The sequence below is a fragment of the Hyalella azteca genome, unplaced genomic scaffold (genome assembly GCF_000764305.2).
Source record: "Hyalella azteca isolate HAZT.00-mixed unplaced genomic scaffold, Hazt_2.0.2 contig12079, whole genome shotgun sequence".
In the NCBI taxonomy this organism is placed as follows: domain Eukaryota; kingdom Metazoa; phylum Arthropoda; class Malacostraca; order Amphipoda; family Hyalellidae; genus Hyalella; species Hyalella azteca.
The window spans coordinates 49,086-70,245 of NW_025942047.1; the positions used below are offsets into that span (position 1 = coordinate 49,086).

Genomic DNA, 21,160 nt, shown 5'->3' on the forward strand with positions numbered 1-21,160 from the left:
TATAACTCAGTACTCACTGCAGTGAGTGACAGCGCATTTTCTCAAAATCAACGAAAACGTGAAGTCACGGACAGACGAGCACAATAGACGGACGGTCATGTTAGACGGACGAACATGACACACAGACGGACGGACATGAAGAGCAAAATAGCGCCTGTTTTCCATAAATGAGAAAATGCTCTAAAAACAGGCTTCATGATATAATAACAAGTGGAATTAAAGACCGATGGCAATATCATACATTCGAGAAAGGCTTTTGGGGACACATAGGCAAGAAAATCAGAATACATTTAGAAAAGTGACTAAATCTAATTACATCAGATTGTGAGAAATTGCCAACACACAGATTTCTAAGAAAGTACATACGACCAAGTGAATGGTTCTTTTCACCAAATTCTACAGTGAAAAAGAATAATAGAAGAACGGAAAGGTTCAGGATAAGAATTCATCAACAACCAAAATGGACAAGCAATTATCTTGTAAACGAAAACGTCCCGACGACCAGAATCTTCCGAGAAGATAGTTCAGTTCAGGTACAGAGAAATGAGTTGAAATACGCCCAAGTTTGGTACGCCAATTTATATGCAAATTAAAATCAAATGGATAAAAGAAAGAAAAGGAAGCAGATATAATGAATATAAGATATAAGAATAACTGCAAAAATAATAAGAAATGATAAAGTTATAGGTGGTAAGCACAACACAGATAACTTCTACCACAAAATACTCCTCACGATAAATTTCTTGCTTGCTTTAAAACAATTGTAAGAATACAGAGTCACACATATCTCAGTCAAAAGATTTATTTTCAATCATTTAATTGAATAAATTCGTATTGTTATCCTTAAATGAATTCCTAATTCCGAGATATTCGACCAGAATTCCAAAATAATTCAAACATCAAAAGCACTCATTAAATGTTAAAATTGACACTAAACTTCAATGATAAATCAAAATTTTCCCTTCTGGAATTTATTCATATACTAATAGATAATTTGTATTTGTAATCAAGAATTATATGAGCTACTTCAATACTAAGCTCGTAATGTTAACCCTAATTAGCAGCAATGAGGATTAGAGAGCCAATAGTTAATATTAGCGCCAATAACTAATAGAGTCAGCCAGCAGTAATGTCCACAATATTACAGTATTTACCTGAAGACGACGAGTCTCCTCATCCTTGAGGTTGACAGCTTCTTGGATCTTGAGAACCTCCTCTTGCTTAGCTCGGATCTCCTCCTCAAGCTTCAGCTTCTCAGCAGCTTCCATTTCCTTGCTCTGCTCCAGCCGAATCATCATCTCCTGCAATCAATAAATCAACGATTAATAACCATATAAAAATTTTGAGTTGGTGGCGACTGGCGACTCTAAACTAGGAACCGCCTAGGAATCGAGCCGCTGTAAATCAGCTTCTCTATGTCCGCTTCGGCTCGGGGTTCGAAGGGCAGCTTCTGGGCAGCTTGCTAGCTCGGTATGACTCGGCTGAGCCTACTCTTCTTACTCTGAGGCGACTATTAAGTAGGAAAGGAGATTCTGACCAGAAACCGATTTCGATCGGATGACCCAGAATGACTCTGCGCCGAGTGTAACAACTATTCGGCCGAACCCTAGGCTGTCCCCGAATTTTGTTGGGAAGTCATCAGGTCAACTCGTACGTTCAAGACAGCGAGAAGTAGGTATAAGGAATGCGGGCAAACCAGTGAGTTTCGGTAACTGAATATTAAAGAAATTCGACGTCAAGACACATTTGAAATCAGAAATATTTATAAAATGATAATAACTATCAAAAATAACAGAATAATTGTTGTAAACGGAAGATTTAGCAACCATATAGATGTGTAAAACTAAGCCATACAATCATGTAAGACATTAGTGAATTAATTTTCCTAGATTCCCTACATTTTAGCAGCTGCGTGTAATTCTAAAAAATATAACTCAGTACTCACTGCAGTGAGTGACAGAGAGCACATTTTCTCGTTGACAAAAACATGAAGTCACGGACAGACAGACGAACAGACAGATGGACATGACGAGCACAATATCGCCTTCTTTCTATAAATGAGAAAATGCGCTAAAAAGTAGCATTGCAGGCTCACCTGAAGTTCGTTTTGCTGCTTCTCGAGCTCGTCCTTGGCAGCCTGGAGTTGGCGAAGCTGTTCCTCAAGTTTCCTGATAGTTTCTTGGGCCTCGAGCAGCTCACGCTGTCGCTCGGCCATCTCCTCAGACATGTGCTTCAGTTGCTCTTCATACTCCTTCTGTTTACGCTCTGCGTGCTGCCGTAGCGCCACCTCACGCGCAAGCTTCTCTCTGATAACAGTTAATCATAGTTATTATTGATAATTATAATTATTTTAAAGTAATATTGTGAGGTTTTATTGCTAGAGACGCCTTCACTGACAAAAAATACGCAATACGGCCATTCATGGTTATGATAAAAAGAACATTGCATATGTAATTACAAAGAACGTGGTATGAAACCTGAAAAGCTCCACTTCCGTATTAGTTTTCAAAAACGTATTTGACTTTTTGTCTGTTTCTTATTGAGGTTAGATGAATTAAATCTCCATGACTATACCACCGCTAGAAAAACTAACATTAAAAATAATCCGTTAACACTTTGACTCCAAAGTGGTACAGTAACACGAAGTGTTTTTATCCAGGACGTAGTGCAACATAATTCAAAGTTGCAAGATGGCCTTAAAAACGGCCACGTCCACAAACAAAAAATACCAAAAAATGGCCTATAACTAAAGATTTAAGCTGGCCAACACAAGCGGAAAAAAGTAAATCGCGGAATTTGTCCGTAAAAAAGATCGTCTGGCAACCCTGATTCAAAATAGTACAAAAAAATGAAATAATATTTAAAGCAAATGGAGTGAATGTTTTAAACAACGCATCGTCTTACATTCTAGTCCATACCTTTCTTGTTGCTTAGCAAGCTTCTCCTCGCGTGCCTGTGCCTTCATCTGCTGCACCTCAATAGTATCTGCCTTCCTGCGCCGCATGTAGAGCTCGTGGTTGCCCATGCACAGCGCCAGGATGCGCTTGTTGATGCGCAGTCGTGGCGCGAAGAACACAAAGTCCGGCGCCTTCTTGTCAATTGGTTTGATCACGAACTTGCGGTCATTGAACGAAATGTTCCGGATCTCCGACCACGGAAAGCCGATCTTAGGGGTCAGCCTGTAAAGTAATGAAAATTATACTTATTATTATCGATGCTATTTTCATACATGGCATTAATTGCTGTTACGATAACTGCAGGGACCCCAACTTTAGGAAATTGCCCTTCATAGTATGACTGATTGCATATAATTTATCAATTCTATCAAAAATGAAACACAGAAACTGGTGAGTCTTAAAATTTTCATAATAGTACCGTAGCCTCATCTTATTTATTTCAAGACGTAAATTTTCTCGTTTGACTTGTACAAACTTGTAAACATACAATTAGATAGCAAGTTGAATTTTTAAGGTTTAGTGGCACACAATACTATTTCACCTCAAAATAGTTTGCAAGCAAATTATAAAGCCAGCACGTAGCTAATGCTGAAGATAAGCCCAATAATAATTTTAAGTAAATTAAAAAGTCACTTCTAAAGCAAATAATAAATCAATCACTGACTGATCGTCTTTCTCGTAGATGTTGAGGCCGAGGGCATCAACACCAAGCCAGAGCTCGGTGCCCTTCTTGTTCTTGATGTCGAAGTAATTAACGCCGTACATCTCGAGGTCCTGACCCAGCTTAAGGTACTCCATCATGGCGTCCTCACGCTGCATGCCTTTGTGCTCGTGGTACCTGAAAATGAATGTCCAGAACAATACTGGTTCAGATAATCTATTTATTATTAAATTGGTCAACAGAGACTTAATGATAGCTGCAACTCCATCATGGTGTCTTCACGCTGCGTGTCTAATGAGTGTCTACTACAATACAGGTTCTGATAATGAGTGTCTACTACAATACTGGTTCTGATAATGAGTGTCTACTACAATACAGGTTCTGATAACCTTCATTATTAAATTGTTCAAACATCAGATATTAATAATAGCTGCGATAGAGGAGCTATTACCACAATTAGTTGTGATGACAGCTCAATATTAGTGACTTGGTTCCTGCTCTGTCATGACTCCTGGTGAACAACAGTCATAGGTGGTACCTATACATACTCGATATTGATTGATTAATGGAAAAAATTCGAGAAGAACAAGACGACACTAATTTTACGTATTATTTTTTGCTGTTTTGCGTCGATAAAGGAAAAAAGTAAATGAATTTTTGGACAATCATGCAAGCCGCTTTGAGCCATTGGTCATCAGAGCGGAAAATGGAGAACCTACACAAAATGAATATAAATATAGAAAATATGTGGATAAAGAAGTCATAATTAAAATTTTGTTCATACTTATATTTGTGGAAGTTAGCGGGTGCGTTCGTATGTATGAAAGCGGCACTGTGAATATATAAAAAATATAACTCAGTACTCATTGCAGTGAGTGACAGAGAGCGTATTTTCTCGTCGACGAAAACGTGGTCGCGGACGGACGGACATGACGAGCTCAATAGCGCCTTTTTTTCCATAAATGAGAAAATGCGCTAAAACGGGATTGGGTTTGGTTATCAATCCCCGAAAACTCCGAGCTAATCTGCTAATAATAATTATATGATTGGGTGTATATATATATAACTAATTATATAACTAATTAGTATAATTAGTGTTAACTGCACTGACCACGTGGTGATGCGTTCCTCCCACTGCTTGCGGTCTAGTTTGTGTTGGTCCATGACACGTTGTGGCAAAAGGCGGTCCTGTCAAACGTTGATAAATTAAAGTTTCCGTTCGCAAGTGAAAAACAAAATTTAATTCCGTATATAGGTATGTCAAAAAACAATTAACATCTAAGTTACACATGACAGGTTTAGTTTCAAAGCATTTTAACACAATTAACTCGCAAGCCAGAACAGTATACTGAACATCGTACTTCCGCCATCCTAACAATATAACACAGCTACAACAATGTATCGCTGCTTTTCATAATACTTGACGACATAGTAGGTATTGTGGCTGAGGGGTCAATATCCACGTTTTAATTCTATTTTATTTTGAGGAGTGATTTTAATGCTGGCAAAAACCTCCACAATGCCTTTTAAAGTCATCTTATTAGCCAGGGCCACACAACGTTAGTTTGTGGAAGACTTTAAATTCTAGTCGAAGTCCTCAAAAAGCTAGCAAGAGTCCCGCCAAAATCTACCAAAAGTCCTGCCAAAGCTAGCAAAATATGGTCAAAGTCCTGCCAAATCTAGCAAGTTCTCCCAAAATCTAGCAAAAGTCCTCCCAAATCTAGCAAAGGTCCAGTCGCTCCTATCATAAGTCCTCCTTATGCCAGCAGAAAGCACCAGTTCAATGTTAATAAAAAATTTCTCGAAAATTTCGCATTTTCTCGTCGACGAAAACGTGGTCACCGCCGGACGGACAGACAGACAGACGGACGGACGGACATGACGAGCACAATGGCGCCTTTTTTCCATAAATGAGAAAATGCGCTAACTAACTAGTGTAGACGCGTAGACTTAGGCTCGTTACCTGGGCCAGGAAGCCAGGCGTGTGTTGCTCTTCATTGTAGTCAAGATACTTGGCCTGCACGGCGTAGGACGCGAGCAGCACCGACGTCTCGGGGGGACAGTAGATCTCATCGCTCAGGATTGCGTTCTTCACTTGCAGGTAAAACAGACGCTGTGGTATAAATAAACCGAGTCAGTGGAGTGAAAAGCTCGAGTACAGGCACTACGAAAGATATAAATATTCAAAGCTGGAGAACAGGCACTACGAAATGAATAAATTTAACAATACGAGTTCAAAAAGATTCGTGAACCAAGAACGGAGTAATATTTAATGTTAACTGCGAGTCGAACTAAGGGCATTAACAATACAGGAAAGGAATGTCAAAAGAGTTTGAATACAGAGGGAAGAGTTAAATGAAAATGATACGAAACAAAAACGTCGACGAAATGATATTGAAGTCAAAGAAGTTTCTGCAGGTAAAAGAAGAGCAGATGGCTGCTGGTGTCACTAACCAGAGTGATGTCTTGGATGATCTCCTCGGCAACGTCTTCAGGGAAGAATTTGGCACGGAATTTGAACTGTAGCGGAGTCTCTTTTTTGACATCTTGTGACTGCACCTGTGGATACACACTCAAGATTAGGTCATATCCAGTGCATTTATATCTATGAGGATTCCACTTATATACTGGTGAATAAATAAACCAAAGGTAACTTCCAACAAGATCGCATTCGATGATAATGGTAAAAATATACAACACAATATCTACCATCAAACAAATTCCAGTATACATAAATATTGTCTTCTCAATGGCGCTTAGTAGCGCATCCACCGCACGTGGCAATGATTGATAAACGTAAAAAGATGGTCATAGAACGAAAAATTTATGATACCATAAATGGAAACTGGATGGACGAGGCAAATCCGAATATAGATAGGATTAATAGCAGGAAATTTCAATTTAAAACATCATTACCAGTTGACATTTTTAAACCCAATGTAGGTATATTAGTCGCATCAATCATAACAAAGTATAGGTAATAAATACTCACTAATATTACAAAGTATAATAATAACGAGTCAAGGATGTAGTCGAGTGGGACCAATCATTCATCAAATAAGAGCAATAAATATCGTTGTCAGAACGCTGTCAAGATTAAGGAACGCCGTGGAACGCGATAAGATAACGGGTGATCCGAACACTATAATATTAGAGAGCAATATAACACTTAATCCAACTGCGTCAGAGTAGAAAATAAAACATTTATTTCGTATCTTGTACATCGCGACAAGACACTCTTGCCTGAATTATACTTTGTACCAGGAAGTGGTATGTTAAAATCATTCATAAAAAACTCCTACATTCATTTTATGCTTCGCACATCCAACTAACATTTATTTCAAATACTTCACTCTGCTTCACATATTCGTCGCAACAACATTTGTCACGAAACTCCTACCTCCTACATAACATTCTCTACTTCACAAGTCTATCCACATAACAATTATTTCGATGCTGTCGTCTAAAAAATATATTTATTATCATAGCTAATTCTTCTTACTACTTTGTCTCATCAATATTTGTAGGTAATAATTAAAAATCCTGAGTTAACAATCTAAGCAATGTGACCTACATTAGAAAATATACGATACACAAAATCTTCAAGAGTAAAATCGATACTTTTTAATTCATTGACACGAATTTAAAACGCTGACGTGCGAGTTAGGAAGCAACGCATTGTTTCAGACGCCCAGAATGTTGAAAAAACATAGTCAGTGTCTCAGCCTGAACATAAGCAATGCGAATAAATCGGGGTTATCAGTATGCTTAGGCACGGTATACACACGCGTCCTCAGCGTGCAGGCTTTATCGCCGGATTTTATGAACATTGACACTATAATCATTATCAATTGATAACAAATTTTGATAACACAAGATTACTATTATCAATTCTAAAAGACCGGATCTCCTCCAAAGTTGGTTACGTCATTATAACATGACAAAGTAGTACTGACAGGGCAAAATAATCAATTCGTATCAATAGCCAAAAGAACAGTTATAGCGTGTCAATTTTGATCCAGAGGTGCAAGGGTCTCTGTTTAAAACTGGCTGATAACTTGATAAGTGTGGTTCTCATTTGTCCTCAATTCTCTGTCATGGATATGGTTCTCGTTTCTGTCATTTTCGATCCAACAATATACATGGGTTTAAAATTAACCGTGGGATAAATGCACTGACGGTTCGAACTTTCTGTTAACTCTAGCTAGGTAAACCATTGTAACAGAGCTTATATCGGGAATATTTTAATAATACATGTACGGTTCTTACTTTTTTGTTCAGTTTGAGCCAGGTAGAGAAGCCTTTGCTGTCGACGTACTGGAGTCCAAAGAACCAGATTTCTCGAAGTCCGATGGTTTTGACGACCTGGTCGAAGAGCTGCTTGCCCGTCGTGTTGGGCTGGATCGCGAACTCCAGCTCCGCGTCCATGGTCGTGACGCGCACATTCAACTGTAACAGCGACAAATTATTCATTAACTTTTTATTACTGAGATTATTTTAATACTGTAACAGCGAGAAATTATCAATTAACTTTTGATTACTACGATTATTTTACTAAAGCTGTGAGAAAAAGTGAAGAAAATAGTGCTTGTCATCGCGGATTCCGTTTCCCCGCCCAGTGCTGAGCTACGAACATGAACCAGAAAAGTTTTATGATAATATACGTAGGTAGGTAATAATTTGCAATGAAAATGCATCACACATGCCATCCTGATAGCTGTAAAGGAGTCATGCATGCAAGTGAAATAAATTCAGGCGTGCAATAAATATGGCCGCATTCAAATAAATTCATTCATTATTGAAGTGCGGCCACACGCTCTGTACGAGCATAATGACTGAAAAACCTCGCTGCGAGGACGACATTTTCCGTTAGGATATTGTAAGGCTAACCTCACAAGTGGATAAGATTGGCCTCGTCTCCTGCATATGGGGACGCCATAGTCCGTATAGGAAAATAAAGTGAAGACATTATCAATGCAAATTTACTATTGTTCTGTCATGAACGAATAAAATTATTTCACTAGATATCATGATGTATGCACTTGTCAAGCTTTTGAGAGCATGGATTAAAAGATTAGATTATTTAAAAAATCGTTTATAAATCATAGACAATTATACACTCCTATATTTCATCACATCCAAAAGCCACGAGTAATAAAAACAAATTCTTGTCCTCCTTCAAAATGTGCGCATCGATCAACGTTCGAGAATTCTGATGTTTATATTAGAATTAGCGTCGGTGAGGCATAAGAAACCAAGCCGCAGCGGTACATCAATAGGGCCGAGGTTTGAATGAAGTGAGCGTTTGTGACGCATAGAACGAGTCATGCATGCATGTCGCTACGAGGAATGACATCACCACATCCTACTGCATCACGAGTCTTTCCAACACCCGGGCACCGGACCACCACCACCAAGCAGGACTCAAGCATCACCACCACCATGACCTTGCAGGAGTAAATTTCCCGCGCTTTTTCTAGGAACCGCCGCGTTCGGTCGCATAAAAAATAGGTTCAACTACCATTCAATTGCAAAGAAATAAAAATATAAATATATAAAATAAAATAATATTTTTATTATCTTTTGACTGTTTGTACTTTTCGCAGATAATCATAAGCATATACCTACGATAATTAGCAAAATATTAATTCCTTGCTATTCGCGTTTAGATATTTAGTTGACTTCAGGAATATTGTAAATTATTTGATGCAGTAATTTGCAGCCCCAGAAACTTCCCAAGTTATGAATGGCTCAAAGGTTAGCATTACGTCTGATAATACCAGCTCCATGTCATACACTCACAAACCTAGACTTGAACAATTGCAAGAGAACAATACCTCTTGTTTTGAATTGACCAAGACCTCAAAGCACTATTGTGCAAGCGCTGCAGTAAATCCAAAACACAACACAGCAAACACGAGACACGTACAATAAACACAGGATACGATACTACACTGAACATACAGCAAATACTTCCAACATAGTAGATTGGATGACCTCGAAACGTTCGCAATGCATTAGCATTTCTAGGTTGACAATACGCGAGTATAGTGCATTTCTAAGCTAGTCCGTGATTACCGTCATTGCAAATCATTTTTTGGGCTGGGGAAGCTGAGTCAAATCGGACTGTAAGATTAAGTGGATTGTGACTGCAGGCATTAGCATTTGTAAAGCTGGAATTCATGAGATTTGTGCCTCATTGAATGTACGATCAGAGTCGTTAAAAAATACTGATGGTTCAAACATGAACGCAATGTTATCAAAAGCGCTATAAGAATGCGAAGCTCAATATGTTGAATGTTGCGGGATAAGAATGGACGACAGAAGGCGAGGCTCAATATGTTGAATGTTGCGGGATAAGAATGGACGGTGTTGAATGTTGCGGGATAAGAATGGACGGTGTTGAATGTTGCGGGATAAGAATGGACGACAGAAGATGAGAATCAACGGCAAGCAGCGGCCGCTGAGGCGTCGAATCATTTCCGGCGCTGCAGCTGCTGTGCACCAGACACACGCACACCTGCTCCGTGTGCGTGAGATCTAATGTTCGCGTACATATTTAGAGACGATCATGAGAGTGTGCGGAAACTAACTTTTATTTTGGAAAAATATTATACTATTAAATATTATATTATTTGAGAACACATCAGATGGACCCGGTCAATTCCTGGGCTTATTTGAAGGTCGATTTTGAACTAAGTTATTGGTTTTAAAACCAGCACGTTCAACTTTTTAGAACATTAAACATACGACAAACGCAAATGTATCAATTGATATAGACAACGCCAATTATAGTAAGTACATATCAGCCAGCTAAAAATTACACGTCACTCAACTTTCGAATAAGATTCAATTATCAATCCAGGATTTCAATTCTCTAGCACAACTGTGAACAAAGTCTCGCTAATCAACATATCAATTTAATTTTCAACAAAAGTAATCTGATTCATAAGAAACTGGTAGTACCAGCATAAGAGCTTTACTAGAACGTGGAGCTTGGAACAATACTATCGTGATAAGATAATCGGTAATCTCATCAGCGATCCCATAGGTGTTATCGGTGTAGATTGCTGTGCACATTGCCACATATTTACGTGTAGGAAACATGGCTGAATGAGCTGTAAAATAATGTCCTCTAGTGATTAAGTAATTGATATTATTAAAAGACTACTGAAATGCTTAATCGGGGAACACATCGTACTTTTCAAGATATTTTAAGGTACATGGTATACAAATTCAAGAAGATAATGAGCCAGCTGAGTGATACATGCACTAGCTTGTTTTGTTCAGCTCTCTGGTCTACCGAATCATGCTAATTGCGACGCACCATAGTATTGCAAAAAATGTTTCAGTGGGAACGTTCGATCACAAAAAAAGCAACTATCGCAGTAATATTGGCTATAAAATTAGATTTCCAATTGCAGGGATCGTTGAAACGATCATTTGAAAAGCGTTAACCGCGTTACCGGACATCTCTGTTTGAAAGCGAGCGTAAGTATGAATCCTTTACATTCGTATTCAGAAAATTATTGTCATAAGAGTACAGGTCTCAATCAAAGAAGCTACAGAAAAATTTGTAATAGATGTGTTATTATGGGCAATGGGCATTACAGCTTACCTCTTTCATGACGTAACAAGTCATCATAGATGAGCCTAAAAACGCAAAAAATGTAACAAAAATCTCACCTGTTGCACCATCTTGATGAGTTATTCGTCTTGGCTTCAGCACTCGGTATTAAATTATTGCTAAAAAATATTGCTTCACTTTCTCCAGATACGATCACAAATATTTACCTGGCAGCACGAAAAATATATTACTTGTGGAAATATTTAATTAAATAAATTGATAAAAATTTTACAAGCTACAAGTGATCAGGTTCACATTCATTTAGTGATTGTAAGTTGTGCATCAACATAAATTCGAAGCACAGTTGAAAGTTACTTTACTCAGTATTCAGTGTCGAATACAACCTATCAGGAGACGTTGCGAGTACTATGTCCCAAATTCCGCAACCAAACACAACAGCGTTCAGGGAACTCCGAACATCATGAGGCTCGGTGCAATGAGCATCAAGGCGGTTAACTAAATGCGCTCGGCGATATGCTTAAGTATAGTATCTTCGGCATTAAATAAATAGGCCTGGATTGGCCTGTAGCCGATTCTTGTACTTTTCTTGACTAGACTGGCCTTACGGACGGTAGATTTAAAATCGCTTCTAGATATCAGTTGTTCCGTAGGGTGTTCCGTATCAGTTGTAAAATGCCACTACGAGGCATTTTAAGACTGAACATATGCTCATGCATGGCCTTGTCTAGTCTGTTCTTGAACGCGTTCATACTCGGAGCGTCAACAATATCTTCAGGGAGGCTGTTCCACATGTCAGTGACTCGAAGCGAGAAGAAATGTTGTCGCGTGGATAAGTTGAACCTCAGCTGTAAGCTTGCTGTTCATTGTTCTTGCCGAGGTGAAGTACTTTACACTTGTCAGCATTGAAACGCAGCTGCCACGCATCAGCCCAGTCAACTAAACTATCAAGATCATTTTGCAGTTGCATTTTATTTGACGCATCCTTAACTGTATCATAAACTTTTGTGTCATCGACATACATGGAGCATGTATGCCGTATTAACTGCGTATTAACTGCTGTATGTATTAACTGCATCATAATTCATTCAGTATCTTGAAATACATTTTTTTAATCAAACCAACAACACAGTATTTAAGAAAGTCCAAGCTTTGCTTCTAGTGCGTAAGCGTATACCGGAAAATACCAAGCTTTACTTCTTATTTCTAGTTCTAATTCCCTACTTGAGATAACAATGCCGTATCCCACTCGTTAATAGGGCACCATAACGCTTATCCGTTGCGCTGGTGCGATAAGAATGATGGACCACGTTCAGTTAGTGAATAGATTATATTGAACGGAGAGTGCAGCATTCCTACGGCTTGAAAATGTATCCTAACAAAATTTAGAGTCGCCCCAGCTTCTGGTAGTCCAAATCAGAAGCTGCCGCGTCTGTAAATTTTCACTGGGATCCTAACAAAATTTAGAGTCGCCCCAGCTTCTGGTAGTCCAAATCAGAAGCTGCCGCGTCTGTGAATTTTCACTGGGTAACAAAATTCAGAGTCGCCCCCCAGCTTCTGGTAATTCAAATCAGGAGCTGCCGCGTCTGTGAATTTTCACTGGGTAGCAAGAATGAATAGTCAAGTTGCAGGAGCCCTTGAGTTCTCGAGAGCAGAACCATTAGCTAGCTTGATTATAAACAATCTCTTCATAAGTCGGGAAATTAGGAGAGACGTATCAAGGATTAGAAAAATTCCTACGTTTATATTGTTTGTTTTCAAAATCTTTAACTACCAAGTCTTTCAATGATTATGGAAGACAAATTGTACTACATAATCAGACATGAAAGAAATTTTTGCGATACCAGCACGTTAAAGAAACAATTGGTACATCGCACATATTCTATTAGCTAATAAAGAAATAAAGAAATTCAGGGAATGAAATACGGACAACGAATAGAAAAACTGATACACCAACGATGCTTCGAACAAACCCAAGCAAGAGGCTGTAAAGTAAACAAAGATAGTACAAACAAAATGCGCACGAACCAACATTAAACAAGGACAGTGCAATGGCTGCAGCAACAAGTGTTTTGATGGTAGAAAACGTCTGTGTAACTGCAACGACACAAGCAAAAACGATGTAAAATATCGAAATTCATCACTTGTATAAAGTATCAGTGATGAATGACAGCAGTAAGGCCAATTACAATCGAAACTGCTGAAGCAACTTTGATAGCAACACAAATAATGACGAAGATTATATTGACTATAGATGTATCAACACAAATGAAATAAAAAGAAACAACACTAACAATATCAGAACAGATCGAGTAGCAACGTAGACATTAATTGACACAGATTATAAATAACATAGAAAATAAACTACCGGCAAGAATTCACTGTTACAAGAAATACGAGTATGTCAGCAACAGACACGACGACTCAAATGTCAATAGCTTATTAAACAGGAATCAAGTAAATAATACAAAGAGTAATATTAAAAACTACATAAATGGCAGCAGTAAAGTCAACGATCAAAACACCACCAGCAGCCGGAGCTGACGCGGGCGGTGGCATGAGTCATGCAGGCGCCAAATTCAAACCACGCCGTCCCCCTCCTACACCCCTCCCTCCCTCCCCTCACAGAAAACCACACCCCCACTCCTACCGGAAGACGCTGAGGGAGCTGCCAGTCTCACAGCTCCCACAGACCCACCCACAACAACGGGCGTTATAATCTTAGAAGTTTGAAATATTCTCCTGCATTATAGGCATGCTGAATAATAATATACATAAAGCAGTGCTTGATCCGCGAATCGAACTAATTACAGAAGCCAGATGACCCTGAATTTCGTACACATAATCAACTAACTGCAATTATTATTGTCGTGTTATCAACTAAAATGCTAGGCAATATGTAGGTTACTTATTGAATCATCCAACCAGGAATTCATGGCAATGCATTAAAATTACCAGATAGCGGCGAGAAATGCAATGAATGAAGTATAACTTGCATAGGTACTGAATTGCGATTACCAAAAATCTCCACTGAGAACATTCAATCGTCCACACAGCATCTAAACCAAAGCTAGATTACAGTTCTATTGTCATGGTAATTTGAAAGGTAACGCGCTTTTATTGTGGCAACAACTAAACGAATTGTTATAAATTTAATAACGTTTTAGGCGATTACGACATCATGCTGATTTCATTCCATGTACAAGAAATTTTCAGGATGAAATCTCATTTATATCGAGAAAAATTAACAGCATTATAAAAATTAACAGATAACAAGTGTCAATTTAAACTAAACAGAAAACACTAATACTATATCATGATACTGCATTACCAAGCTAAAAGATTTACTCAAGGCATCAGGAGTAGAAGGCGGTGCAGAAAACGGAACACGCGGAATATACGAGAGCAAGAGTTCCATGGAGTGGACAGCACCTCGAGCGTCTGCGCAGGTGTGATCCGTGTCAACTAACGACCAACGAGCGAATCTTTCAACCCTCTACCGCCTGACACGATATTACACTCCATACCGCCCAGCGATAATAGTAGTATATTAATATTACTAATATAATATAATAATATTGGTAATATTAATAATATTAGTAACCGGAACAATGTTGTCACGCGCCTACTTCCCAAAAAGGTTACGTTCTAGTGAGCGCAAAATGACTTGCACTGATGGTCGCCGCCACGTACAACATTAAAATGTTCTCTGTTGCGTACAAACGTCCTCAGGTTGCTACACTCAATAGTTTACGTATAATTTAAGCTGAAAGTTATGTTCCCGGAGAGTGACATACGGCGGTAGAGGGATAATTAACACGATCGAGATATCACGGGAATATTAGAGGGAATAATGGTATCACGTACAAGTCTGGACAGGCGGGCGACTGCCACATTTCAAATACGAGTAATGCGCGGAACTACTACTAGGTTCTTTCGGATGTTACATACGCGACAAGAGCATGAGAGTCGAGTTCAAAATCTGAATACAAAGTCGCCAATGAGGAGCCGATGTCATCACAATTCTTGAGTAAGATGTCAGTATACACACAGGCTCACAGCACACATGTGTGTTTGTGGATAGGTCAGCACCCAGCAATGTACACGTGTTCTGGAGCGGATGACTCACGCTTGGTACATAGCCCAGTAGCAAACCACTTCCCTGATACTTATTCCTTAGGAACTAAACAGAATTTATGCTAGGCTATACAGTATTAGGAATGACGTTGGAGCACGAAGAATGTTAAAAACAAGATAAATAAGAAGCTAGTGCACGAGTATTACATGAGAACTTCCTCCTGTCCGGGCGATAACCAAGAGTATCATTTAGATACGCTTGAGCCTCTAGATACGCCTGAGCCTCTAGATACGCTTAAGCCTCTAGATACGCCTTGAGCCTCTAAGCCTCTAGGTCAGAGGTCTCTAAGTGTGGTACGCGTACTACTACCTAGGCACCTACTAGCTAGTACGTACTAGGTACGCAAGGCCGGCAAGGGCATGCGAATACCTATTCTCAGCTTGAAGGATTTTTAGTATTCTATTATTTGTTTCGTCGATATGTTTACGGCTTAACACAAGATACTATGACAACAATTTGAAATTTAATTTTGAATCGTGTGCCGCCATTTAATTAATGTCAATCAAAAATTATATTCATCATTATACACACATTAGGTAGGTAAAACTAAATACACGAAAAATATCAATTACATACTACTAATTTTATTATTAATTGATGACACGTCACTTTACGAGACCTATAAATGATACTCGATAACAAGGAGTTATGGTATTGGTACCTACTGCTGCTCTGATTAAGGAAGACAGCATCATGTCATATTTAACAACACGTATCTAGAGCTATTTGGTACTTTTATCCGAATAAACTTGGAATTTTTATTGGGATTGGAAGACATTTATCCTAAAGTGAAAGCAGATTATATTATACATTATACATGAGGACTAATCAAATCAGTTACTCAGAATACAATTGAAATCGTAAGAAATTGTGAACATCTCAGTAAGTTTCCAAAGATTGTTCATGAGAACCGCGACGTTCCTCTCACGGCCAACCGGCAGTTGCGCTCAACAAAAAATACTAATTAATCAAATGTTAATGAACAATTCCATTCACAAATGAGACTACTAATCCACCACGAAATGGTATAGTTTTTTCCAGAAGTTCGGTGTAGCACTTGAATTTTAAACCTTTAAAACTTGGGCTAGCGAAACGATCACACCCACACCCGACAACGTCCGTGGCTCGACTGACCAACTGTCAGTCACGGTTTCGCCGAGTCGCTCGCCGACGCCAGCGGTCGTGTTCACGTGAGACTAGAAAATCACATCCGGAAATTTATTACTCCACTACTCCAGGATATAACATTATTAATACTCTGATTAAAAAAATAGCATTATGTATGCTTAAGCCTGTGACGGGCAACACAGAAGTAATAGGAAGTTTCTAGTGTTAATACGATTTGTTTATGTTTACGGATCAGATATTAATAACCGTGGCAGTGAAGATTGGAAAAAATAATCCCGCGAGTTGACATCGGGCATCAAGTCAAACAATATTAGAATACACGAATTCCTGTTAAATTAAACAGGAACGAAACATTAGAAGCCCTGGATAACATTCTTGATTGAACCACTGGCTACAGTACCAGATACATTCAAGGCAATGCCTAGTGCCTATATTACCAGGCACTTCGAACATTCCTCAGCACCACCGATTAGTTCGGAACATAACCGCTTGTTACGAGAATATCTACTAGTGTAGCCATAATATAATTGTACCGCAAGTACCAGGCTGGTACGGAAAATACCAAAATCAGCGCCTTTGAAGCAGCCATAAGCTGCTACTGGAGGTGAAGTGTCAGTTCCGTGTCCACGTTAACAGATGGCATTATCTGAGAGGCTTATCGCTCATGAAGGTTTTTATTATCAATGAAGGTTTACCTGTTGTGCGTGCACATAGCCCAATTGAATAGTCGTGTGCGTACATTCAATGGTTGTGAATGGGAACGCAGTAATGCTGAAAAACGGCGTTCCCATCACTTTTTTTTGTACCACTTCGCCGAAACCATCAATTTAGCACTATTACTACAGACGACACTACCACCATCGCTAAAACGTCGGCATCATCACCACACCACTATTACCATAACATTCCCATCAGCAATACCACCACCTTATGACCTCACCAACATCACCTCTTTAGCACTTCACAACCACCATCACCACCAGTTCACCAAAATTACCACCACGGTTTCACCAAAATCTCTAGCCATCACTTCACCACCGTCACCAGCACCGAAGAATGAAGAACACAAGCATTATACAGAGCGTGACGACACATACATCAGAGTCCGTTACTCTAGAAAAGTGGCCACACAATAGCACCCTCGTCTCTACTCCCTCACACCCACTCCACCATGCCTCCATCTCCACCCCTCATATGCACCCTCGTCTCTACTCCCTCACACCCACTCCACCATGCCTCCATCTCCACCCCTCATATGCACCCTCGTCTCTACTCCCTCACACCCACTCCACCATGCCTCCATCTCCACCCCTCATATGCACTNCTGTCTCTTATACACATCTAGATGTGTATAAGAGACAGCATCCACACTGCCACAGTTCTCTCATCCACACTGCCACTCTTCTCTCATCCACACTGCCACTCTTCTCTCATCCACACTGCCGCTCTTCTCTCATCCACACTGCCGTTCTTCTCTCATCCACACTGACATCCACTCTCATCCACTTCGGGAATTCCTTCCACACCGAAAATAAAAATTGTAAAACGACCTTACTAGCAAGCATAGAAAACCTCCTTGGCACTGAATAAGGCTTACTCACTTTACAACACACAAGTTTAACAGCTTTCACCTCATGAAGCTACTAAAATAAAGTACTCTACGAAAATGTATTGTATGAATTATGTGGATTAGTAATGCGCATTTTTGCTCTTTATTTCAATATTCACCTAATTGCAGAATTAATTATAAAAAATTTAGTAAAAAACTACTTTGCACAGAATGAAAAAAGTTAGAAATTGAATATTAATTTCAGAAATTTTCATCATGCAAATTGGTCTTGCTCTGCAATGAAGTGGTCGAGACTTGAGTGACGTCAGCCTACCGTCCCGTCGGTTACCAGCTAGAGTAAACAGGATACACCGCGCAGAGAGAGAGACAACTTGAGTATCAAGATAAACTAACTCTGCATGTGGCTTCTACGTATACATTATCGCCCCCATGCACGCCTTCTCCTATGCCACAAACAAGAGGGGAAGGAAAATTTAGTAAAGAAAAAGCCACTCGCAACATTAAAAAGCCTTATCGTTAATTATTCTCAATCGGCTTACAAACGTCAAATCCCGATCCACTTCACGTTCAAGATTTGAATAGCTTCAAGAGAACAATGGCAAATTTTGCCGCTATGAGCAGGAGAGTTCATAATTCTGATGCTAAAGCATCTATTACATTTTTGTTCAATGTTTAGTTCATGCCATATCGTGTGAATAATGTTCAAGAACGACTCGTGAGTTGCAAGAATGTACAACAAAAATAGGAATATTTACCAGTCCAGGCATCCTTTTGGCATAGGCTTCGAATTCCGAACGTTGCCGAACATCCAGCATCAACTTAAGAGTTTCTCCTACGCCATTTTCATCATTTGCATCACCAGTTTCATCACTTGTTGCGGCTGTGTCGGAAGTAACTTCGTTCACAGGGGTTTGCCCTCGAACAATAGAAACTTCAGAGAATTGCCCGTTTTCTTCGGGTATTGGATACTGTCCCAAACTAAACACAGCTGCACTCATATCAAGCAACGGAAGCTTGCCTTCCGACGATGCATCGTCTCCCTTGTCCGAGCCAAAGACATCGCTCATCAAGCCCTTCAAGTTGTATCTCTGACGATGCATTACGGACAATATATGAATTTAACTACCTACTTAATAAAAAAATTGATTGCTAAAAAATGAACGCGTCAGAAGTCTGAAAGGTAATTTACTTCATTATAATGGGCAAATGACCCCAAATTTATCTCTCACTAAGCAGCAATACAAAAATACCTCAATAACTGTAACCACATCCAGCCATGTTTCCGAGTAAAGCCTTACTTATTAAGACGATTGATAGGGCTTACAATAATAAGTTGCATTAGTATACATCGATATGTCGGGACACGCATCGCCCTCCATTGAATACTCAATTCAAGAATTGAGCCACAAGGTAAGGAATTTATTTATTTACGCACTTGCATTTTATTCTATGAGGTGGGTGCACTGCGAATTTCAACAGCATATATGCCTCTTATCTCGAACAAATTAGCATAACGAAAGGTTGACTTTTTAATGGCTTCGTGGTAGTACAGACAACGAGTGACGGAACCCTGATTTTAAGTCGTAAAATACAGCTGAGGTTTCTAGTTCTAAATTGAAGTGATTGAGTAAGCTATGATATTTAAAGTAAAATGCAGCTGATGTTTCTAGTTTCAAGTTGAAATTGAGAATATTCATGGTTTATATATTACTGTCAAAGTGATCCGTACTTTACCTTAAATCACTGACTCAGAAATATGACGAGATCGCTAAGGGATTTGTCGTAGTCATGCTATCTAATCCGCCTTACAACATCAACTTGCATGTAATACCACAACACCGATACTAGATCACGCACACTGCACACAAGTCTTGTATCATTTCGATACACCGTCAGCCGTAACATTATGTATACTTGCAAGCAGATTTTAAAATGCTTCTAAAATAAACATGAACCCAATTCAATTACAAATCAAGATGTAATCGCATTTTCTCCCTCTTTATAATACAAATTTAATTTTTCGACATTGATCAATGTGAAATCATCAAACTAAATCACTTGGCATTTTGAAATAAAACAAACTGACATAATAATTTGAATAAGGTAACTAAGGTAACTTTGAATATTCGGAAATAATATAACATCAACATCTTCAAACACATATACATAGACATCTCTCGTGAGAAGAACACGGAAAACTAATAGGTCAGCTTCGAAATTCGACAAGGCTACAAAAATCGGATACAAATGAATTTAGGGTGCAGAAACATGATGATGTAGATCTATAAATCCTTATCCAAATCATTACGATAATTTTTGAAGCACAGAGTTAACACTGCTCACACAGAGTTGTTATCGTTCACAGAGTTGACACTACGCGATCGTGTTCAAGATTCAGCGAATACTAAACAAGCTCACAGCCTCGGCGACAGCCAGGATACGAGTATCGCGACTCGCCTGCGCCGAAGTGACGTGCGAGAGCGGCGAGTTATAATGCGAGACTGGAGGGAGCATGCCTTACTACTCCTGCGAGCAGACCGCAAGCACCTGCGACAAAACAACCACGACGCAAGAAGACCACGAGTAGAGCGATGATGAGAACGCAAGTAACGACTTGCATAAACCTAAAGTTAAGCGACAACAGAACGCCATATGACAGCACCAAAGACCTCACTCGGTCGTTCGGTCCGAACAAGGATTATGAGAATAGCAGCAGCAAAAGAAAATGCAGCTGCACGAGTACGAAAGGAAACCGCGATGAGTCAAGCAACCAAATAGCAGAAGGACTGCGTTGACACACAGAGCGATGAGTCAAGTGACCAAACGGCAGCAGGACTGCGTTGACAAACAGAGCGATGAGTCAAGCACCCCTCCTCAACAACCCAGATAAACGCAACCAAAAAACAGGAGGCGGACCACACCTCGTGCAGTCGAGTGGCGGTAGAAGCCAGGAGAGAGCGACCACGAAAGCAGAAGAGTTCTTCACGTCGCGCAAAAAGCTGCGGCAGTGCAGATGTCAGGCGTCAAACTCAGCCATTTGCGTAACGTAACCGAGAAAGTTTGTGCACCACTTCAGGCATTACATCTGTTCAACGGTGCCGTCAAAACAAGTGCCGGCAAC

At 39.5% G+C, this 21,160-nt stretch overlaps 1 protein-coding gene across 5 annotated transcripts in view; it reads right to left on the reverse strand.

Annotated features, from left to right (window-relative positions):
• LOC108664368 (moesin/ezrin/radixin homolog 1) overlaps positions 1–21,160 on the reverse strand; it is a 40,132-nt gene that overhangs the window by 4,312 nt on the left and 14,660 nt on the right. For 2 of the 5 annotated variants that reach the window (XM_018150945.2, XM_018150944.2), the window contains exons 1-9: positions 18,795–19,211; positions 7,888–8,067; positions 6,073–6,177; positions 5,582–5,731; positions 4,730–4,806; positions 3,622–3,795; positions 2,919–3,179; positions 2,096–2,306; positions 1,155–1,301 (exon numbers count right to left, since the gene is read on the reverse strand). In XM_018150945.2, coding sequence (XP_018006434.1) covers positions 1,155–1,301; positions 2,096–2,306; positions 2,919–3,179; positions 3,622–3,795; positions 4,730–4,806; positions 5,582–5,731; positions 6,073–6,177; positions 7,888–8,067; positions 18,795–19,139 — 1,650 coding nt within the window. In that variant the 5' untranslated portion in view covers positions 19,140–19,211. Of the gene's footprint in view, positions 1–1,154; positions 1,302–2,095; positions 2,307–2,918; positions 3,180–3,621; positions 3,796–4,729; positions 4,807–5,581; positions 5,732–6,072; positions 6,178–7,887; positions 8,068–11,304; positions 11,439–18,794; positions 19,212–21,160 lie in introns of those variants that run through there. The other 3 variants (XM_018150947.2, XM_018150946.2, XM_018150948.2) reach the window with 2 other exon arrangements.